The following is a 24676-nucleotide window of genomic DNA, read 5'->3' as shown; positions in this document are numbered from 1 at the left end:
AAGGTCACCAGAAGGTTGCTTTGTAAATACGTATCACAGATGCATGTGCATCTAATAACTGAACTTGAACATTTAGAAAGCTAAAGTGGCACATCTCACTCAGTTCTCTCAGGCTGATGAAACCTTAGCCTCAGTTGCATTTAATTCACTTCAAACTTGCATGTTAGGTGATCTAGTTTTCTCTATTATGCTCATAAATAACTGACACTTGTTATTTTTCCTTCTGTAAATTCTCTTAAACCTAGTAAATATAAAAGTGCAAGCTTGGTAAGGACTAGGGAGTCCTTACCAAGTCCTTAACACCTAGTTCTGTAGAAAATAGAAATAGATTTTGCGTAGTGTTTTACAGTTTGTGTGGTGTTTGCGGATCTTGATTGAGTCCAGTTGATTTTAAAATTCATATACTAATTAAATGAAATACTAGAGAATTATGTCCTCTGTTAACGATACTAGCAAGATTTTATCATCTTTCAGATTTTCAGTTCCCAGGTTTTGCATCAGTAAGCAGTTTTTTGTGTTTCTGTCTTGTTTTCTACTTTGCCCCCTTTCTTAGATCCAAGTATATAAAAATGAGACCCAAGGTATCACCAGCTCTGGCTTTGCGTCTTTGACATTTGAGGGAACTTTGGGAGCTCCTGTTATACCTCGTACTTCAAGCAGGTATTTTAACTTCACAACCGAGGACCACAAGATGGTAGAAACTTTACGTACTTGGGCATCTGTTCATATTCCACCTTCTTCGACGTTAGTAAAATTATGTGATGTTCAGTCTATGCAGTACTTTGACCTGACTTGTCAGCTCTTGGGCAAAGCTCAAGTGGATGGAGCATCATTTCTTCTAAAGGTAGGTATTTTTAAATACTTGCAATTATTAATTAGTACCACCAACATGTTATAAGGTACTTATGTTTTAGCATTCTGATGGAATAATTATTTTACTATGTGATATACGATGAACTTAAACTCTAGCTTAGCATTTCTTATAAGCCTGGATATTCATGCAACTCTACTCCTGCATTTTCCTTTATCCTGTATGTCTACAGAAAAAGAGTGTTATCAGATCTACCTTTTAAATGTAGTACTCTTGGTTATATTTATTAATTGAGTACTAATATAATGTGTATTTCTTATGTTAGTACTAAAAATGCTGCTATTTTTTAGTTGCAGTTCTACATATGCATATTTCTGCTTCCTTGTCAAGGTGGCCTTCTCGTTTACTCTCTTGGCCCTTTGATGCCACGTTCTCCTCTCATGTCATTTCTCTGCCTGCTTCCTGGGTCGGCCATGGTTTTGAAGTGTTTGTTGCTCTTTTTATGTTTTTAAATCAACAGAATTAAAAAAGTGCCATGAGACCCACCTAGTCTTTGTTTGCCACTCTCCCTGTTTAATCATGAATAGCTTTTGAAGAAGGCGATTGTCTGATATTATCCTCACCTACCCAGCCTAGGCAGGATGCATTTAAAAACACTGCTTCAGCCATGCTCCTGTGGGTTTACTTCAGCTTCTGGCTCTTTGAAGCAACAGTAGGGAAGGAATTGGATTGCAGTAGTTCTTGGACCAACCTTGGGGTTTAGCATTATCATCATTTATACCTTGCCCATATTAAGGAATGATGAAGATAGAAATCTTTGAGTAAAATGTGAAGTTTTTGAAGTTGATAATAACACATTTTTACATACACATTAAATACTCTGAATATGTAAATGCATGCTATTGGCTTAGTATTCACAAACAAATTATCATTAATGTGTGCCTAGTACTCAAAAGATATGAAAACCCCAACGATAAACTATAAAGCTATTTTCACTAATAAAATTATTCAGTGACCTAAGTGGTTTAAAACTGTAGTAAAATATAGCTCTTCTACATATCAGTAATAAATAGAACAGATAATTGAACAAAAATCCTTCAGTCCTGCCAATGTGGCTCAGTGGTTGAGCACGGACCTATGAATCAGGAGGTCACATTTCCATTCAGGTCGGGGCACATGCCAAAGTTAGGGCTACCTGGATCCCCAGTAGGTGGCATGTAGGAGGCAGCTGATTGATTCTCTTTTTCATTAATGTTTCTATCTCTCCCTCTCTCTTCCTTTCTGAAATCAATAAAAATATATTTTTTAAAAATATCTTTCAAAATCTCAAGGACTGTAAAATAAAGTTCAAGTAAGAAATATCTCAATTTCTGTGAAGAAAACTTTACTGAGGAACTTTAAAGAAAACTCGAACTAATAAAAGACTTGATTTTTTTTCCACTAAAGTGTTTTTAAATAAAATAAGATTAAAAAAATATATATATTTTATTGATTTTTTACAGAGAGGAAGGGAGAAGAAGAGAGAGTTAGAAACATTGATGAGAGAGAAACATCAATCAGCTGCCTCCTGCATATCCCCTACTGGGGATGTGCCCGCAACCAAGGTACATGCCCTTGACTGGAATCGAACCTGGGACCCTTGAGTCCATAGGCCGATGCTCTTATCCACTGAGCCAAACCAGTTAGGGCAATAAAATAAGATTTTAATTAAAATTACATTGTTGATTTTTAAAAATTGATTATAATTCTAAAGTTTATTAGAAACATTAAATAACTAGGAATAAAACAAGAAAAGCTTGCCAAAGAAAGCTAAATGGGAACTCTATATCAGATATTTAAAAATGTTACAGTTATAGTAAGACTGATCAATAGAAAGGATTAGAAACGTCAGGAATGGTCTTATACCTATAGTAATTCAAAATGTGATAAAAATAACATTTCAAATTGGTAAAGAAAGGTTGTTAAAAGTCTGATTTCTAGCCAATTAAAACTAGAGCATAAAAGCAATATAGCAACACTGTGTCCTCTCATTTCCTTCCTCAAACGACTTGTGGATTGGTCTGTAAAGACATTTTAAAGTCACGAAAACACTCTACTCAAAACAGATTCCAGATGGAGAATCGTGTTTGTGCCATATGATATTACTGCTCCCCCAGTTATTGTCCTGTGTCTCTGAATTAGTTAGGGAACAACATCAGAATGAGTGACACAAACCCACAGTTGTTTATTAGAAACTTGCACTGTCACCAGCGTTATTCAGTACTTCCTCTGTAACCTGACACTGGCAGACATCTTCTCTTTAGAAATATGGTGCTTTTTACTCAAATCAAACCCCAGCCCTGCAGAGGCATTCCCACTGCATACCCTCTTACAGCACAGCGCTGGCCAGCTCTTGCCTTAGGGATGGGGCAGTAATTGCTGGCCCTGTGGCCTGTTCCCATCTTTATCTGAGTGCACCTTTCATAGCACTCAACATCCCTTTTCCTTTTCCAGCACCGTCCCTTTATTCATTTGTATTTATAACATCTAACGTAAGCCAAATAGTCCTGTCTGTACATTTAAAGGCCTTTTCCAAATTGAAACAAACTGAACAAACATTCCTAAAAGCTAGGAGTTTATACTTAAGAATATTAGCAGAAGTACTCATAAAAGTTTATATATGTAAGATAATTATTGCTAAATTATTTGAGATAGTATGAAAGGTTTGAAACAACTCAAATGACCAATAAAGTGGTTATTGGTTTAATAAATTTGTGTGCATCCATACCAGGAAATAATGTGAAGCCATTGAAATTGTATTTTAGAAAAATATTTAAATTGCCTGATAAATTTCTCAAGAATATATTAAGAAATGAAAAACAGAATATAATGCTAGTTTGTTAAAAAATAATAATATTAGGTCTAGTAATAATTAATGTCGTTTCTAATACTTTTTAAAATCAAATTTATTTAAACAATACAACAAAATTTAATCAACAGTATAGTTGCCATTGTTTTCTACTACTTGTGCCCAACGCTCAGGAAGCATTTTAATCCCTCTGTTGTAAAATTCTTGTGATTTTGATGCAAAAAATTCGGTCAATGCATTTTTGAGGCATTCTTCATTATTAAATTTTTTTCCAAGAAGAAAGTTTTGCAAAGAATGAAACAAATGGTAATCGGAAGGGGCAATATCAGGAGAATATGCAGGTTGAGGGAGAACTTCCCATTCCAACTGGTGCAGTTTTTCAGCAGTGATTCTTGCAGTATGCGGTCGTGCGTTATCGTGGTGAAGAATTACGCCCTTCCGATTAATCAGCGCGGGTTCTTTTTCTCTTAAAGCTTGGGCTAACCTTTCCAATTGGGCACTATACACTGCACTTGTAATGGTTTGGGTAGATGGTAAAAGTTCATAATGAAGAATTCCTTTAAAATTCCACCAAACTCACAACATCACTTTTTTCGCATGCAAGTCAGGTTTTGGCGTGGGCTGCGGAGCCTCATTTTTGTCCAACCATTGAGGCTGCCTTTTCAAATTAACATACAGCACCCATTGTTCATCTCCGGTAACAATTTGCTCTAAAAACGGCAAACGGTTTTGACGAGAGAGGAGCGAACTGCAAATTGTGACTCTTTGATTATGGTTGTTGTCGGTCAACTCATGAGGAACCCATTTTCCAAACTTTTGGACTTTGCCAAGTGCACACAATTGATTGGAAATTGTTTTTTGTGAAACAAGCTCTTGTTGGGTAATTTGAGGACTTTGCACCAAAAGAGCTTGAAGAGCTTCTTGATCAAAATTGGACACACGGCCTCGACCATTCTTGTCATCTAACGAAAAATTTCCCTCGCGAAATTTCTCAAACCAACGCTGGCATTTTCTGGCGCTAACTGCATCTTGACCAAGAGCACTACAGATGTTTTTGGCAGCCTCACTTGCTTTTCTTCCTAATTGGAACTCGTAAAGCATGCAGTGCTGAATATGCTCTTCATCCGCCATCTGCTTAGCCCTAGTTTTGCAACAAAAACCAAACCAAACACAAACTTTTTCAAGCAAAACTTGTTAATTGCACTTCACACGTTCTGTAGATACCACGTGTTTGAAGGTTATGTCAATACAAGTCAACGCCAAGCAAGATTTTAAACGAATGTTTAAAAACGACATTAATTATTACTAGACCCAATACAAGACATAAATACATTGAAGAAAAAAGTATAAGGTACAACACTGTTTTTTCTATGGTCATAGTAGTTTGAGTTTTTTTCTTTACGTCTTCATATGTAATCCTTTTACAGTCATAAAAAGGGTATACATCATATTTAAAGTATAGCAGATATTTGGGAGGATACATTTAATTACTTTTAAGTCATATTGCCTGCAAGTGGAACTCTCTTAGCCTCCACAATTTCACAAAAAGGTCATTAAACTTTGCTCTCCCTTCTCCCGGCAGGTATGGGATGGCACCAGGACCCCGTTTCCATCCTGGAGAGTCTGCGTACAAGACCTTGTTTTTCACGGAGATTTAAGTTACATCCGTCGCCTGCAGAACCTGGCAGTAGACATTTTAGTCTATGATAACCATGTTCAGGTGGCAAAATCTCTGAAGGTGATGTTCAATAACTAGCTGTTTTTTTTTGTTTGTTTGTTTGTTTTTAATAAATAGGGTAAATCACATTTGTGGATGATATTTGAGGTCTAGAAATTAACTCCAAATTTATATTCTTTAATATGTAATTTGTAAAATGTATGTTCATAATAATTGTTAGTGTACTAAAATATAATGGCTTGAACAGCTTCTTCAAAGTAAAGAATGTTTCCTAAGTATCTTAAATCTATTGTATATGCACTATTACTATGAAAGTAGTAAAGAAAATTTTTGTTGTGTACTATGTACTGCTTTAAAATGGCAGGATTTATAAAGTATTTGTAAATTTAAACATTAACTTTGCTAATGAAAATCTTGTCTTTTGTACATACAGTTTAAGAAATTATTAATCCACCTCTACCATCATACATTGTGTGTCTATTTGTGTGTGTATTGTACAGTCTTTGAGAATTTGCTCACTGTTTTGGGGATACAGGTTAGGAAAACATACTGTTTAGATATGATAGGTTTTGCTCAGTAATAATACATTTTAAAGAATACTTTTCTTTGTTTTTTTATATCTTACTTGCAAATGTTCTTTCCAGCAAAGAATAGCATCATTAATAACAACAATAAGAGTACAATTTGTTAAGCACTTCATCTGTATTTAGCTTTATCCTGTGCAATGGATAACTGTTGTCATTTCCATTTTACAAATGAGAAAATGGAATCACTCAGAGAGTAAGCCCAAGAATTCACAGCTACTTGTTTGAAGCCAGTATTTGAATTTATACTGTCTGATTCCAGAGCCCATCCTCTTAACCAGTATAAAGAAATGATTGTCTTTATTGAAAATAGCTTTAGGGAGTTAGGTACACAGCTTACTCACACAAAGTTATACAACCAACTTACAGGAAGAAAACTGAAAGTGAATTGCAGTTTTTAGAACTGAATTTTAGTGCCCAGTTTTCCTTTGTAAATACAGGTTTTTGTTGGAGGAGGGAATATTTCCATTTGCACATTGTGTTACAAATAAAGCCCACTCAACCCAAATCAATAAATTAGATTAAGTCAGGGTCCAGGATGGTGATAACTATTGCACTTTCTTATTCCTTTATGTGTGTGTATACATTCACGTTCCATCATATTAGAGAAAATTAACTGGGAGTAGATCTTTGATGCTTTTCCCTAATTTTGTCTACATTGATTTGTTTATTTTAAAAAAATGTAATGTTAAAGCTAGTGCTAAAATCTTTTAAAAATATACATTTCTTTTTAAGTGAAAATGATTTACATTGTAGATCTGTTTTCAAATGCCCTATCTTTCTCTATGCTGCTTCTATATGTCTTTCTGTTTCCCCTCACTTGTCTTGACTTCCTTATTCAAGTCCTGAGCAGCACCTAGTACAGTGCTTTCCATGTAGTAAAGGATGAAAAAAAAAAAAAAAAAAAAAAGTATTTACTGGTAAATGAGTGAAGGGTTATGTACTGTTGAAAAAAAAATTTTTTTTTTCAGTTTTTCCCTCTCCCTTTTTTGTCTGCTTCATCTCAGCCACTAGAGTGTGCTATGAGCACACAATTAAATATTGAGCACTTAGGTTTTTTTTTCCTGAAGATATGACATATTTATCTTCAGTGTAATAGAAAAATGAGGATTTTTCTGTGTATAAGTAATGTAACTCAAGGCTTTTATTCATGTACATTAACATCACATTTTAGTTTTTCTGAGACAACCTCTATATCAACCATTTCATATTAATTTAAGAAATCAAGACAGATAACATTGATACAAATGAATTCTTATCAACACTTGGAGATAACTAGTTAAAATTCCATTTCTGTACCAAAATACATGGGACACATTTTTGCTGCATAGATACAGTTAAAAAAAAAAAGTGTTTTTGTGTTTTGTTTTGTTTTAATAAAGAGGACAATTAAAGCAATTATAAGATAAATATAATTGACTTCTATTTATAACACATTTTAATTAATTAATTAATTTATTTATATTTTTTAATATATTTTATTGATTTTCCACAGAGAGGAAGAGAGAGGGCTAGAGAGTCAGAAACATCGATGAGAGAGAATCATCGATCAGCTGCCTCTTGCACACCCCCCACTGGGGACGTGCCCGCAACCAAGGTAAATGCCCCTGACCAGAATCGAACCTGGGACCTTTCAGTCCGCAGGCGGATGCTTTATCCACTGAACCAAACCGGTTTAGGCTATAACATATTTTGTACAGCATAAGTTACCCATAACATTTTTCAGATACTGTTACTTTTAGGTTATCTCATTGTTTAAGAATTTTACACAAACTAATATTTTAAACTTTTGTCTAGAAGTCAAAGCACTATATATTCAATCCCCAGTCTTATTCTGACATAATTTCAAAATAATCATAAAACACATAGTAATAATTTTATTTAGCCTTCAGTGACTCAAGAGTTATAATTTGGACATTGTACAGATTTTTAAAAATATTAAAGTGAAATTCATAAGATTTTATAAGGAATCTTTAAATAATTTCTAAAGGGATAGTGATTTCTTAATGCCTATACTTGCTTTGCTTTATTTTTAATGTTTCTACTTTAAAATGGCTTTTGTAACAATTTTTAAAGTAGTTTTTATAATTGTTTGGTTCTGACACCATCACTTGTATTTCTGGAATCTTATAACATTTCCGACAAGATTAAATAATATTTGTCAATTGTAATAGAGCATCTGGCATATTTCCTAGTATATTTAGTAAGCGTACAAAAATACGATGCTGCCTCCAGAAGGAATTTCTGGAAATTACAATTTGTCATCTTTATTTATATAAATAAATTTTCTCTTGGTCTTTAAATTCTGTTTTATTTTGAAATATAATAATAGAGAAGATAGTATGATAAACATACTATCTTCTTAACATTTCTAAATGTTTTGGCACACTATATGTTAGGTACTTTTAATTTTCTAGAACTAAAACTATTACTGAACCTTCTTTGTATCTCTGCTTACTCTCATTTTCCTCCTCAAAATTCTCTTTCAACATACTCTAACATGTAGGCATGATTACCCATGTTTATTTTACTTTTATATGCTTTTGTCTGAAAAGTGTATATTATATATGTATCATTCTGTAATTTGCTTTTTTTCTTTGACATTATATTTTTAGGATTTATCTATGTTCATACATATGTTTGCATCAATACAAGACTGTCTTAATTGTTGTACCTTTATTTTAAAATGATACTCCTTAAGTCAAGACCCTGCTTCCAGTTGTCTTCAAATTTGACTTTTTTGTTAACTTTTATATACATTTTTCAGAGCAGCTTTTTACATTTCATGAAAGACATTGGGGATTTTAATCTATACCCGATTGATTTTTAAAGATTATTTAATCAAGGGAAAATTATCTTTATAATGTAGAAATTTTTATTTATGAATATGCTGTCTTCCTCCTGTGCTTTGGCCTTAAGTCCTTTGTGGGACTTTGTGTACTGTGCTGAATTATTATGTATAGTATAAAAAGAACCATCAATTATAATAAATGGTCAGAAAAGTCAGGAAAAAGTAAATAGAAATAGACTGTTTTATATTTTGTTTCAGTATTTCACTTTGGATATCATAAGGAAAATCAGTTCTGTTTTTCCTTTACTTTCTTTTTGTGTTTTTCTCCTCTGACCACCCTGTTCCCCTGCCATGATGTAGATGTTAGTGGAAGAAGTCAGAGAAGAAAAAACTAACTGCCTTACCTCCTCTTCACAAAATCCATTATTGTATGGGAAAAAGACCCTTGTGAATGAAGGAGTAGCATCTGGGAGAATGGGTTATCCCCCCTTTACTTTTCTCCCACTCCTCCCCTCCATCAAATCCAAAGGGTGGTGAGGAGAAATACAATTAACTGAGACAGCAATAAGCAGAGATGGGAGATTGGTTTACTATCTCATTTATTTACTAGAGGCCCGATGCGTGAGATTCTTGCACTGGGGGGTGGAGGTGGTCCTTCAGCCCGGTTTAGGCCCGACATCCCTCCGGACTGGGAGAGCCCTGGACCCCTCGCTTCTTACTGCCTGCCACCACTGCTGCTGCACTCTCCAACCATGATCTTGGCTTCTGGCTGAGCAGTGCTTTCTCTATGGAAACACACCCATCACCAGGGGGAAGCTCCTGCATTGAGCATCTGCCCCCTGGTGGTCAGTGCATGTCATAGGGACTGATCATTCCAATGTTAAGTTTATTTGCATAGTAGGCTTTTATTATATAGTAGTATTGATTTTGAGAGAGAGAAGGGGAAAGAAAAGTTGCCTCCCATTGGGGATCCAACCCACAACCTCGGTATGTTCCCTGACAGGGCACAGAGCCACAGCCTTTTGGTGTACAGGGTGATACTCCAACCAGCCGAGCCACCTGGCGAGGGCTTCATCTTCTTTATACTCCCCCTTATATAGCTTTGCTGTTGCATAGCATTTGACCACTGTTATTCAATTCTGAACTTGAACCAGAAAAGGAGGATTGTATTCCTGCAATTAAGAGTGCTGTTTTGTGCAAATAAATTAGATTTCCTATTTGGTAACTCCTGTGTTTATAACTCCTTATAAAAATAAATGTGATTTAGGTTATATGTTTTCTTCTTTTGGTGGGTGTCAATTTCTTTGAGAAACAACCTCCATCGGCCTCATTTTATGTCTTCTAATACATTAAAAGCATAGCAAACACTCTATAATTGAAGGTATTTTTAAGTTTATGCTTAACAAAATTTAACCATAGAAATTAACTATATCAATAGAAAATTTAATTACAAACTACAATTGGTTTAATCTAAAAGTTTTCATAGAACTTGTGGAGTAGGGGATGTATTATTTTGATACAGTAGATTTTAAATTATTTTATAATATTCTTATAATGAGTGTTTTAGTGATCAGATTTAATTAAATCTTACATTAAAGTAGTTAAAACAAGTTATTTTCAGGAACCTTAATCAAATAGGCTTATTAATCAAATAGAGGGTGTAGGCTTGATTTAGGTCATTTATCAATGCTAAGACTCAATCTTTCATACTTTAATATCTCTGAAGTAGAAATATGACTTATTTTCAACATTTATTTGTTACACATACTTTTCTATATACACACACATTTTGGGTTTGATATGGTGTCACTGGGGCTGATGTTCAGTACACAACCTACCAACATAACATACCAGTGTCTTTTCTGGTATATTATTGGCGTTTCTTAAAGTGCCCTTGGTTGTTGGTCTGTATCCCATATGGTTGTTAAATAGTTTGAGTACTAGAAATTGTTTGATTTTTCTCCATTTTCTAAAAATAATAATCTCTTTTTAGGTCGGAAGCTTTCTTAGAATTTATAGCCTTCATACCAAACTTCAGTCAGTGAATTCGGAGAACCAGACGACATTGCTAGCTCTCGAGTTCCATCTCCATGGAGGTACCAGTTACGGCCGTGGAATCCGAGTCTTGCCAGAAAGCAACTCTGATGTGGATCAGCTGAAAAAGTAGGCTTATTAGGCATCCATTTAAAAATTGTTAATGAGGTATCAATAAGCAGATTTTCAAGATAATACTGCTCTTGGAGGATAAGGGGGAATCTAAAAGGTTCCTTGTGATGGATCCTCATAGTCTTCTGTGGCATTATCCATTTTTTAGTGAGATGAAACAAATCAAGTGGTCATAGGTTCAAATAGCTTAATAGCAGAGCTGGGGATTTAGTCTGAGGTTTCCACTTAAATATGTACCTCTGTTCGTCTGTTCTTGCACATATGCTCTTCTGCCATTTGCCACATTTTCCAAGGACAGCAACGAAGAGTGGAAACTGGAGCTTAGCCCAAGTTGGAAAATTGTACACATATCTAGCATTCCAAACATACTTAATCCTGCGAGGAAAAAAGTGGCCTTTCTGAAGCGCTGGTCGCTGAAAAAAATAGGGAACAGAAGTGTTTTAGGGTATTATATTTTTAAAACTTTTAGATGTTTCCAGAAAGTGAGTAGTACCCTAAATCCTGCTAGATACATGCAGTTCTTTTTCCTGATGTGTGTCTAGTTCTGTACAGAAACTTTTTGGCCAATATTCTAGAGAAATAAAAGTAAATCTGCATATTCCCAAAAAGATTTAGAAAATATCCCAATCAGTACATTGAAATGATGTAGATATTTTTTAAATATTAAAATATTGAAATCAATTAAATTAGCTATTTTAATCTTATATGAGTTTCACTGCTTTATCATCTTATAATATTTTACTTTCTTAGATCTAGAGTGAGATTGTTCTAAGAATGTTATTCATTAAATTACCAACTTATTTTTGTTCACAATATTTCACCATCCCACTGCTACACTTATATCTTCCTAGACTAAAATTTTGTTTTTTGTATTTTTAATTTTGAGGACCCTTGGATCTCCAGATATATAGACCTTCTACGGAGAAAAGCATACACACACAGAATTTTTTATGCAATTTTAGTGAGGTCTTGGTTTCTATGGGTAGAGCTAAACTAATCATATTAACTTTGTTTCATGTGATTTTAACTTACATTCTTCCAATTATAGGGCTTTAGAATGTGCAAGTTTGACAGCCAATCAGAGTTCAGACGGTATCTGTCAGTCAGAATGTGAGGACAGCTTTCCAACAAGTAAGGACAATTTTTAACGATCACAGTTTAATCTCTGCCAAGTAAAATGATTCTATCAACATTAATCCTCTATTTTAATATCTTCTTATATCTGTCTCTTTTTTTGTTTTAATCCTCACCCAAGGAGTGAGATTTTTTTTTTATTGATTTTTAGAGAGAGTAGGAAGGGAGGGGGGAGAGAGAAGAGTGAGAGAGAGAGATATATATATATGATGTGACAGAAACACATTGAATGGTTTCCTCCTACACATGCTCCAACTTATTTTGTGTCCTTTCTTTGAGAATATTCCATGTGCACTTGAGAAGAATGTATATTTTGCTGCTTTGAGATGAAATGTTCTATAAATATCATTTAAATCCATCTGATCCTGTATTCCATTTAAGGTCACTGATTCCTTGTTGATTTTTTTGTCTGGAAGATCTTTGCATTGATGACAGTGAGGTATTAAAATCCCCTATTATGATTGTTTGCTGTTGATCTATCCCTTAAAGTCTACCACCAATTTTTAAAAATATATTGGGTACATATATTTTTAAGAGAATATAAAGGTTATATTCTCTTGCTGGATTGATCCCTTTAGTATTATGTAGTGAACCTCTTTGTCTGTTGTTATGGCTTTTGTTTGGAAGTCTATTTTGTCAAAAATAAGTTTTGCTACCCCAGCTTTATTTCATTTTTATTTGCATGAGTAATTTTTCCCTCCCTTCACAGTCAGCCTATGTGAATCTTTTCTGAGTTGTGTCTCTTGCAGAAAGCATATATATGGGTCAAGTTTTCTTATCCATTCATTTACTTTATGTCTTTCGATTAGAGCTTTTAATAAGTTCACATTTAAGGTTATTGTTGATAGGTACTTATTTATTGCCATTTTTTTTATTTATGCTTATGTTCCTCTTCTCTCTATTTCTCTTCCTTCTTAAAGCAGTTTCTAAAGCATGTCATGCAATGCTGGTTTGGTGGTACTGAACTCCCTTAGCCTTCTTTTTGTCAGGGAAGCTCTTTATTTTGCCTTTGAATTTACTAGTAAGATATAGCATGCTGGATAGAGCAATCTTGGTTTCAGGTCATTGCTTTTCATTGCTTTGAATACTTTGTTCCACTCCCTTCTGGCCTGTCGTGTTTCTGTTGAGAAATATGCTAACAGCCTCTGGGAATTTGCTTGTAGGTAACTAATTGTCTCTCTCTTGCTGCCTTTAAGATTCTCTTTTTGTCTTTAATCTTCGCCATTTTTTATGATGTGTCTTGGTGTGCATATCTTTAATTTCATCTTGATTGGGACTCTGTGCTTCCTGAACTTGCATGACTTTTTTCTTCAGCCGGTTAGAGAAATTTCTAGTCATTATTTTTTCAAATAGATTCTCTAACCCTTGATCACTTTCTTCTTCTGGAAGCCCTATGATGCATATGTTAAGTTTCATGTTTTCCCTAAGTTCCCTTAAAGCAGTGGATGGTAACAGAGCCAAATATCAATAGTACAATGATTGAAATTTCTTTTGAGAGCCAAATTTTTAAAACTTAAATTTCTTCTAATGCTACTTCTTCAAAATAGACTCGCCTAGGCCATGATATTTTGTGGAAGAGCCACCCTCAAGGTCCAAAGAGCCACATGTGGTTCAGGAGCCGCAGTTTGCCGACCACAGCATTAAAGAATCCTCTTTCTCTAATTCTTTTTTCTTTTTGCTGCTCTCATTGAATGATTTTTTTCTACTTTGGCTTCCAAATTGCTGATTTGATTCTCTGCTTTGTCAAACCTGTTGATTATTTCTTTTAATGTATTCTTTTTATCCGCTATGGTATTCTTCATTTCTGCCTGGTTGTTTTTCATGTTTTCTATGATATTTTTCCTGCTGTTGAGCATTCTTATAGCCACTTTGAAATCTATATCTCATTAATTGCTTGTCTTCAATTCATTTAGCTCTTTTTCTGGATTTCCTTCTTTTACTTTGGGTTTTTTTTCTTTGTGTCCCCAGTTTGGCTTTCTCTTTGTGTTTGTTTTATATAGTATATAGAACTGCTATGACTCCAGTCTTGATATGGTGGCCTTCTCTAGTAGGTGTGCTGGCGGACCCCATGGTGCGGTCTCCTTGATTTCCTGAGCTAGTCACTCTAGGAATGTGTCTTGTGTGCGTTATTTGGGCCTTCTTTTTGTAATTAGGTCTTGGTTGTTTTTGGCATGTTCATGTGTGGGGTTGACTCTCAGGCGGACGAACGGAGGCTTAGCCTTAACCATGGGATGTGCAGGTGTAGTCTTGAGGTGTCTTCTTGGGCTCAGAGCACAGTCTTCCAGATGACCTGTGCTGAGTGCTCCAGGAATGTTTCTTATGGATTATGTGTCTCCCCTGTTTTAGTTGCATCTTGATGACTGCTGTTGGCCAGTTAGTGGGTGGAGTTAACCCTTGAGGCTGGGTGGCTCTAAAGGTTAACCTCAGTCATTGTGTGAGACATTGTATAGGGCTGCCCTCTGAGGCAGAGTTGTTCCCAGCAGGATCTAGTGCCTGCCAGAATCTTCCTTTGGGTGTGTTTCTTGTGTGGCTGGTTGAGCTGAGCACTGGTATTGTCCGAATTGCACCACTGGCTGTGTTGGTTCTGGGTCCACTTGAGTGGTGTTCACATACAAGTCACTATCAGACATTGTATGTAACTGGTTTTGGTCTGTCTGTCAAATGCTACCAGGCTGTTTACTGTTTGCTTCTGCATCTTCTGGACCTGGGTTGCCAGAGAGGGCTAATCTGTATATACGGGCCAGCTTTCTGGAGCTCTGAGCTGGGGTCAGATAAGTTAAAGGTCGAGGCTCCCTGAGATCTATATCCATCTGTTGGCTAATTTGCTCCCCCTCAGTGTTGCCTGGACTTCCTCCAGAGTCTTATGCAGAAAGGCTGTAGAGTGGGCCCAAGCTGGCCACGCCCCACTGAGCCTTCCACAGAGTTCAAGCTTGGTAGGTCGAAGTGACCAGGTCAGGCGGACAGGGCTAATGGGTCCCCTAGTTTGGGGCAGCGTGGTCCGGCTCTCAGTGGGGAGAATGTGGTCCCTACTTCTGACTCATGCTGTGCAGTTTCTTCCAGAGTATTCCACTGTAGCTCCCCCAGGAGGAGTGTGTTGCTGGTTCAGGTAGGAAGTCCTCACTGTAGGATCAAGCTCAGCAGGACAGAACAGGGTCACTGGGACTTGGGCATCGAGATTAAAAAAGCCTTTGGGGGCAGGGGGGAGAGGGGGGAGAGCACCAACTGTGCCATGGGAAGTAAGTGCACTGCTTGCCTTCACTTAGCTCAGCAGCACACCACCAGAGACTCCCAACAGAAGGCTCGGAAAGGGTCAAGCTATATGTCCCAGTTCTGAGTTGTGCTTCCTTCCCCCTGAAGAACTGAGCTTGGCAGGCCGGTGTCCAGCAGAACTTAGCAATGCAGATCAAGGCACAGGACTGATGCCTTACGCGCCCCCCCCCCCCCCCCCGCCCCCAGCTGCACAGCTGCTTGCTACCTGTGACCCTGCCATGGGAGTCTTCCATTGGGGGGGGGGGGGTGTTTGCCTGACCTGTGGGAAGGGGGAAAGGTTGGCCCTTGATCCAAAGCCCCTCAGTTCAATGATCGTCTGAGAGTCAGTTTATAGTGTCTCCAGAAGAAGAGTGCACCTCGGGTCCCTGTGGGTGCAGCCAACAGTCCTCTCTGCTGGACTCAGTCTTGGCAGGGTGGTGTCACCAATATTTGGAGGACGGGGTTAGTGCACTTTTTCCAGCTGGTGCTCTAAGAATTCAAGTGCTCGACCTTGGAAGATGGCGCCTGAAGGTGGTGTGGGATATTGACTCAGGACCCGCACCTCAGTAGCCAACCTTCCAGATCTCCCTAGCTGTGCCCCCCAGATCTTCTCTTTATGGCTTCCCTGTGCTCTGAGTCTCCTCTCCCCTGCCAGAGCCCTGGGTGAGTGCTAAAGAGTGAGCCCCAGTGCACTGGCCCTGGTGTTCTAGCAAACCTCCCTGCTCTTCAGCGGACAAAATCCCGCTTATTTTTGCTGCCAGATACTATGTAGACTCTTCTTCCTGGCTCTGGTGCTCTGGTTTGGGGTCTCGGAGTGGTGTTGAGACCCCACTTTCCTCAGGGGGGACTTTTGCAGCCACAATATCCCTCCCACTTTTCAGCCCCTGCACCTGGGTGTAGGGACCAGCCTTCTCTGTGTCTCCACCTTAACAGACTCAGTGTAGCTTATTTCTTTTCAATCCTTGGATGTAATACTCCTGTTCATGTGCCCTTCCGCTGTTTATTCAGGTTGGTGGTTCTTAATTTTAGCTGTAAATCCAGTTTAGTGTCAGAAGGAGGTGTGTGTTGCTTTTTTCATCTACTCCACATCCATTTTGAACCCGGACACGTAAAAGTTTATCATATACATAATTAATGGCCCTTTTTACTCCCTCTTTGAATTGTCTGCTCTTATCCCTTATCTGATTTCCTATTGGAGTCTTTATGGATTCTTTATCATTTTTGTTTATGAGAGACCATATATATATTTTACACAGATTTTCTCATTACTTGACTATTTTTAAGTTTATGCCATTATTTTTACTTCATGCAGAATGGCATTTATTAAGAAATCAGATAAGATTCATTGAAATTACTTTCCCAGGTTAGCATGTCCATTTAAGTTCTCTTGTCATGGCTTCTTATGTAATTTATTAGTAATGCTAAAGAAGAAGGACAAGTATTATACATGATGACCCTAAATTATAATATACTGTCCTATATAATAAAGGGTAATTTGCAAATTGACTGAATGTTAGACCGATGAGTCGCTGTGATGCGCACTGACCACCAGGGGGCAGATGCTCAACGCAGGAGCTGCAGGCCAACCTTTTGGTCCCTTTCCCCAGCCTGCAGACTCCAGTTGCCCAATGGTGAATAGGGAACCAGGGGTTGGGGTTGGTAGTGGTGCGGGGCTGGGGGGGGGGGGGGGGGGGCTGGCTGCGGCAGCTTGGGAAAATGGCCCTGATTGCCTGTCAGACCTAGGGGCCATACCTGTGCACAAACTTTATGCATCAGTTTTATATAATAGAATCTAAGGAAGAATAATTACAAAATATAGGTACTTTTTAAAGTGTTAAATTCTTCATTTTAGAAAGTATTATTAAAATTGAAATTCATTGCTCTGCTCACTACTTTTGCTTTCTAGTTGAATTAAAATTCTATTTTATAAAAGTAGTTCACCAAGTCATCCTGTTAAATTTAGTAAGTTTGTTATTTTATCTGCCTTTTCCTTTATTTCCTTCACATGTATTTTTCCAAAATAATGAAATTTTTAAACTTACAGAAAAGTTGAAACATTTTACAGTGAGCAGTCATATTCCCATAACCTGTTTCTCAAGTTAACCTTTTACTCTATGTGCTCTGTCATTTATCTTTCTTAATCTACCTACCCGTATTATTTTTTGATTCAGATAAGTTGCAGACTTTGTATACCTTCTAAACATTTCAGAATGAACATCATTAACTAGAGTTTAGTGTTTGTTTAGGATTTTTTTTAATTTTTGAGGTACAATTATATGCAATGAAATGGACAACTTATGTGTACGATTTCATGACTTTTCAGTGATACACAATTATGTGTAACCTAATTTCTCTTAAAATCTAGATAGAACATTATACTTATCACAGAAAGTCCCTTCATGCTTCTTGCCAGGAAATCCTCATCACTACCCCCACTCCAGAATTTTTTATTATTTTTCTACCTTAGATTAACTGCATCTCTTCTAGAACTTCAAATAAATAAAAAAACTTGTACCCTGTATATACTATGTTTTTTATATTTATATTAGAAGCCTGGTGCACAAAATTCATGCTCAGGTAGGGTACCGAGACCTAGCTGGCGATCAGGGCCAATTGGGACCTTCCAGCTGTTGGCCTGGGCCTGCCTTCCATGGCTGCCAGCTGCTGGCCAGGGCCTTCCTTCATTCTATGCTGCCCCCTGGTGGTCAGTGCACATCATAGTGAGTAGACAAACTCCCGAGGGGACACTTTGCATGTTAGCCTTTTATATATTTAGATTGTTGCATGTATCAATAGTTTGTTCCTTCTTAATGCTAATAGTATAGTATGAGATAAACATTTATAAAATACAAATTTACAGTTGTATCACCTGCTTGTTTTTCTATAATGTGGCTTTGACATCTTTGTCAAAAATCAAATGGATATAAATGTGGATTTATTTCTGGGCTTTCCATTCAGTGTCTACTAATATTATAAATTAAGCAATTTTTCTCTTCATACTAATTTCCAGTCTTGCAGCCTCATTTGTTGAAAGAGTTGTGCTTTCCCTTTGGATTGCTTTGCTGCCTTTATCAAAAATAAAATGATCATGTAACTGTGGTTTTATTTCTGAGCTTTCTATTTAATTTTGTTGATACATTGGTCAGTCTTTATGTCAGTACCATATGGTCTTAAGTTAGCAAGTCTTTAAGTCTTGAGTATAAGTTCTCCAATTTTATTCTATGTCAAGATGTGTTCTAGATTCTTATATTTCTACCTCAGTGTTAGAATCTGCTTGTCTTCTACAGTTGATCTGCAATTTTGATTAGGATTATATTGAATCTACAGAGTAATTTGGGAAACTTCCCATTCCTTAACATGGCATATTTTATTATTTGTTTAAATTTTTTCAGTTTCTCTGCAATGTTTTATAGTTTTTAATGGATTTTAAAACTGTATAATTCCCTATTCCTTTTTCTTCCTATAGGCTCTGGATCAGTATCATTGTATGAGGTAGAAAGATGTCAACAACTATCAGCTACAAGTAAGACGACCATGTTTCATTTTTGAAATACGGAATAATTGTGAGCATATTAAATCTGTCCTTACACATATCAACAAATTCATTTCTATTAAATATTAAGAGCAGATATCCAACGACACAATTTATTGATTTAATGTAATCCCATCAAAATCCCAAAAACATACGTATATTTATCTTTTGTACTTCTACCTCATCCTAACTAGCATAAAATGAAACCCAAAAAAGAAATTCTCAGTTGATGATGGAACATGTCAAATATTGTTCAAAATGAGCATCAAAATAAAAATACTAATAGTGGAATAGAACTTATTGAATAAAGTAGAATCCACTAGCTCATGTGGATAGTAAATAAAAGAAGAAAATAAATGAAGTTGAATGGAAAACTCTTCAAACTTTTTTTTTCTTATTTATTTTTAGAGACTGGAAGGGAGGGACAGTGGGAAGGGAGAGAAAGAGAGAGAGAGAAACATCTGTATGAGAGAGACCCTTTGATTGGTTGCCTCCCACAGGAACCCTGGCCAGGGCCAGGGATCGAATCTACCAGGTAAGTGCCCTTGACCAGGAATCTAACCCCATGCTGGGTGCAAGGGATGACACTCACCACTGAGCAGCACCAGCCAGGCCTGGGCGCTGTTATTAAAAATAGAATGGCCGCTAATGAATATAAAAGGAATGAGGAAGCTAGGAAAAACAAACACACACAGTTTGCAACCGTAATAGTAATTGATTTATTTGTGAATCGCCAGTGTGTCCTAAATTAGTGGAATTTTTAATGTTTAATGTTTAATAAAATTGGGATGTTTATATTTTCCCAATTGCTTTCTTATTAATTAAAAAGGGTAAAAATAAATTTATAGTCAAGAAATCTGTTGAACAGCACCTTAACCAATAAAATTGAATCCCTAGGAAAGAAAACACTGATATCCTATGCCTCTTGCTGTGATACATTGAGAAGGAAGGTCACAATATTATTTGTATAGTAATATTCCCACCACAAATGCATATTTTGTATGTGATCATGAGAAAAGACAGGCACAACCAAATAAATGGCCTCTTCTCAAATACACCAATGTCATAAAAGACAGAAAAGCTGAGGAACCATTCTTCAACATGATAGGAGTCTAAAGAGATTTGAGAAGTAAATGAAATGCATGGCTCATAATTGGATTCTCAACTCAGAAATAAAATTCTGAATAAGAACATTATGAGAGGGCCATAGGAGAAATTTGAATAAAGTCTGTTGTATTGTATAAATGAAGTCTTATTTTTGTGAAATACACACTGAAATATTTAGGGATAAAGGGATGTGATGCCTGGAAATTATTCTCTAAGCATTCATATATATATATATATATATATACCCACACATATAAATGAATTACGTATCTGTAAGATAGGGTGTCCCCCAAAAATGTATATACACAATATCAACTGTTAGAATGTGAATACTTTGGGGAAGGGGGTGGGGGAGAGACACCCTGTATATGTGGAGAAAGAGATAGAGGTAAAGACAGATGGAGATGATGATAAACGTGGGAAAATCGTATTAAGGTTGACAATACAATTTAATTGGATTTTTAAAATATATTTTCAATGAGATTCATGTCATGAGTATACTTATTATTCTTATAGATTATTCTACCTTAATCTAAAATTTCTGTATAGTACTTACAGATCATCAGTATTTGGAGAACACCCCACTATGTGCCATTTTGAATCAAAAAGCTCCCCAACGATATCGCATCCGTGCAAAATTGAGATCGTACAAACCCAGAAGACTCTTTCAGTCGGTTAAACTTTATTGTCCCAACTGTCAGTCAATGTAAGTATCTTCCATAATAATACAAATTTCATTTCATAATACATATGTATATATGTTTTCAGACATGTCATTTTAAGTCCTGGAAATGAGTAAATTGTGATTCTCTGTATTATATTTAGATAAAATGGTAACATTTTAAAGAGAAAATACTAAATTCTTAGAAAGTAAATTCTTCTGATATTTCTTAGTAAAAACAAATAAAAGTAGGGGTTACTTTTAGATGTGAAATTCAATTTAGTAGCTCTGTCAAATGCAGACAAATAATAAACTGTTAAAATATTTGGGGATACTTACTCATTTGTCACAAAAATATTCTTAAAAATAGACTATTAACTACTATAATTCTTTTTAATTAAATTAAATTTATTGGAATGACATTGTTATTAAAATAAATGATTTTATGATTCTTAGAAAACGCTGAAAACTCCACCAAGTAACTATTAGGAACAATACACAAATACTGTAAAGTTGCAGGATACAAAGTCAATGTACAAAAACCCACTGCATTCCTATATACTAACAATGAAATTTCAGAAAAATAAATGGAAAAAAACAATTCTTTTGCATTTGCAAAAAAACAAAACAAAACAAAAAAAACAACCTAGGAATAAACTTAACAAAGAACATGAAAGACCTATGTACTGAAAATTATAAAGCATTATTAAAAGAGATTGAAAAAGACACAATGAATTGAAAAGATATTCCATGTTCATGGGTTGTAAGAATCAATATAGTTAAAATGCCCATATTATCCAAAGTAATTTATAGGTTTAATGTAATCCCATCAAAATCCCAATGAAATTTTTTAAAGCAATAGAATAAATAATCATCACATTTGTATAGAATTATAAAAGACCCCAAATAGTCAAAGCAACTAAAATTCTTAAATAGAAAAGACTAAGGTTAGTTGAAAATTTTAAAATAGGAAGCCTTGTTGGAAATATTTCTCTCCTGTTTAATAATGACAATATAATAAATGCAATTTAAATTCTTGTTAGTAATAGAAAATTTCTCAATACCTTAAAGTCTTCATTCTAAACATCAATTATTATAATACTAGGGGCCCTGTGCATGAATTTGTGCACTTGAAAGGAACTGTGGGCCATGAGGCTGCGGTGGGCACAGGGATAGGTCCCTGCCCATCCTCCATGCCCCTTCCCGGCCCCTCTGACTGTGATGCTCAGTCCCCTGTCTGCAGGCAGCCCCTCTCCCGCTGCTGCTGTTCCCACACCCTTATGGCGCTGACGGCACAGAGCAATTGGGGCTGGTGCCAGCAGCAGGTGTGAGCAGTGGCTGCTGCCCCAATTGCCCCTTAGGAGCAGGGAGAGATGAAGAAACTCTCAGGGGTGATTGGGTCCGGAAGCTGCCGTTTGTACCTGCTGCTGATGCCGAGCAATTGAGAATAGTGCCAGGTGCCAGCAGCGGGTGCGGGCGGGATCACAGCACATGGGAGCAAAGAATTTTCAGTAACCACCATGGGCTCACCCTGATGACAGATTCCAGTGCCCTACCTTGGTCTGGCACCCCCATTTACTAGCTCCACCATCCCTGCACAGTCAAACCATGTTCCATGTGCACCCCCTAGTGGTCAGAGCACGTCATAGCAACTGGTTGTTTGGTTGTTCCACTGTTTGGTCTTTTTGCATATCAGATTTATATATAGAGAGAGGTAAACATATAACTGTATAACACATTAGAATGAATGTGTACTTATTAGCTCAACAATTTTCCCTTTAAATATATGATGCATAAATACTATATATGCATCTCAATTATATTTGTGTGTTTATATATTGTTTGTGTTTATTAGTATGCCTCCATGGACACTAATATATGTATAGTCCCCTCTAAAAATCTAAGTGTAATACTATTTGTAGAGATTTTTAATCACGTCTTCTTAACTGAAAGGGGGGACTGTTTTCTGCCCATTTGAATTTTAAATTATAGATATAATTAAAATATCAAACAGATTTTAGATAGTTCTTGAAACATTATCAAATGATAGTTTGTCAAATTCTGTAAAATCGCTTAACTTTGTGTGTGTGGGGGGAAATCATCCTCTCTGATCTTTTTTTTTACACAAATAAGGAAATTGCCTCACAAAGGTTAAGAGGTATTACCTAAAGTTGCATAGCTGGTTGATTCCAGATCATGCCATTTCTACTCGGGCATACATTAACGCATGACTGAGATTTCTTAGGTGTTAAGTGGATTGAAGACAAGAAGGGGATGGCTGCATTTTCTTATCCTACTGGGAAGCTGAGCATTCCTTACAAAGGAGAACAAATTGGTGCTAGAAATAATTATAATTAAAAACTTGGATATCACAAAACCAGGCAAGAAAGTTGCTGGTGGTTAATGTAATTATTGATAAGGAGCTACTTAGCCATAAAATACAAATATCTTTCTGTTGAATAACAGTCTTTAATAAGGAAAGTGAATTATCTCCATATTTTAAAATAAGTAGCTGGCTCTTCAGCACATAAACAATTTTTTTAATTGGATTTTTATAAAATTTGAATTTCCAAGCTTATGCCAAATGTTTTGTATTTTTTCATTGTTGATTATTTTAGGCAGGAAGTTCTGCAGGAAGGTGATTTAGATCGAATTTTGCAAGAGAACACAACTAAAACTCCTGATACCAAACTACAAAATACCTTGTTATATGATTCGAAAGTCTGGACCACTAAAGATCAGGGAGAACGACAAGTAGCTGTTCATTTTGTGAAAAATAATGGGGTTCTTCCACTTTCAAATGACTGTCTAATTTTGATAGAAGGTAAGATATTTAAGTTATTGTTTTATTAGGTTACAGCTTTCTTATATCTTTCTCTAATTGTTAAACATATTTTAGGGGAAACCTAGGAAAAATTAAGCCAAAATATTGTTAATTTAAATTTCATAAAATGGAATATATTATCAGTAACAACTAAATCAAATATATACATACACACATGTATAAACTTATCTGAATGACATTTTGAAATTATACATTAAACTTGAGTGTTTGCATTTGTTCATTTTGTTGAATTTTTTAATATAATTTTGATTAAATCCAAGCTGATTATCAAGGTGAGTAATAATTAAGGGGCTGCTTGTGATGTACACTTGGCCTGTGGATGTCACTATTGCTTCATAAAAGTAAAATGAAATAGGTATCATCTGTTGATATCTAACCAAAGAAGGGACCCTTGAGAGAAGTAAAGATGTTTTAAAAAAATGCAATTTGAGTCTTATTTGTTTTTGCATTGCTTTTCCACTTTTGTCTTTTTTTTATCTAATATATTTACCACGTATTTTTTCCCATGCTAAGTGTAAAGTTTCATTATTTTCCTTGACACTTTTTTTCTTAAGAATATTCCATAATAAGCCAAAACCGGTTTGGCTCAGTGGATAGAGCGTTGACTTGCGGACTGAGGGGTCCCAGGTTTGATTCCGGTCAAGGGCATGTACCTTGGTTGCGGGCACATCCCCGATAGGGAGTGTGCAAGAGGCAGCTGATCAATGTCTTTCTCTCATTGATGTTTCTAACTCTCTATCCCTCTCCCTTCCTCTCTGTAAAAAATCAATAAAAATATATATTTTTTAAAAGAATATTCCATAATAAAAGGAAAACATCATCTTTAATTTTCATTATAGAAATCTGTAGTTGCATTAAACGAATGTTCTTTATTACAGTGGGTTATGATCATTGTTATTACTGACACTTTTGTATTTATTTTGTAGCAATACAGAATCCTTTTAGAAAAATAGGTATATCTAGAATAGACATTTTATCATCTTCATGGGCATCCTGTTTTAATACATTTATAGTGTACCAGAAACTACTTTAATTTCTGTGTAATAATTAAGTCATTACAACAATCCTATACATTTGGTACTATTATAAGCTGTTTTTATGCATGAGAAAACTGAACTGTGAAGTTAAATGTTTTTCCCAATATTGGTGGTAAGTGGTGGAACCGAATCATTTTCAGTTGTTGGACTTAGAAACTCTGTGAGGAACTTTGGATAAAGTGTAATTATGAGGGCACAGTAATTAAGTAAATGTTGCCCAGTTCCTTTTTAGA

At 35.9% G+C, this 24676-nt stretch overlaps 1 protein-coding gene across 7 annotated transcripts in view; it reads left to right on the top strand.

Moving 5' to 3' along the window:
- Positions 1–24676, top strand: part of POT1 (protection of telomeres 1) — a 59808-nt gene that overhangs the window by 23641 nt on the left and 11491 nt on the right. For all 7 annotated transcript variants that reach the window (XM_036425902.2, XM_036425950.2, XM_045576501.1 and 4 more), the window contains 7 exons: positions 554–844; positions 5242–5397; positions 10706–10875; positions 11927–12009; positions 18728–18784; positions 20450–20606; positions 23180–23385. In XM_036425902.2, coding sequence (XP_036281795.1) covers positions 554–844; positions 5242–5397; positions 10706–10875; positions 11927–12009; positions 18728–18784; positions 20450–20606; positions 23180–23385 — 1120 coding nt within the window. The remainder of the gene's footprint in view (positions 1–553; positions 845–5241; positions 5398–10705; positions 10876–11926; positions 12010–18727; positions 18785–20449; positions 20607–23179; positions 23386–24676) is intronic.

The sequence above is a fragment of the Pipistrellus kuhlii genome, unplaced genomic scaffold (genome assembly GCF_014108245.1).
Source record: "Pipistrellus kuhlii isolate mPipKuh1 unplaced genomic scaffold, mPipKuh1.p scaffold_m20_p_10, whole genome shotgun sequence".
Lineage (NCBI taxonomy): Eukaryota > Metazoa > Chordata > Mammalia > Chiroptera > Vespertilionidae > Pipistrellus > Pipistrellus kuhlii.
The sequence above is the reverse complement of the archived record's forward strand: the minus strand, read 5'-3'. Positions and strand labels throughout refer to the sequence as shown.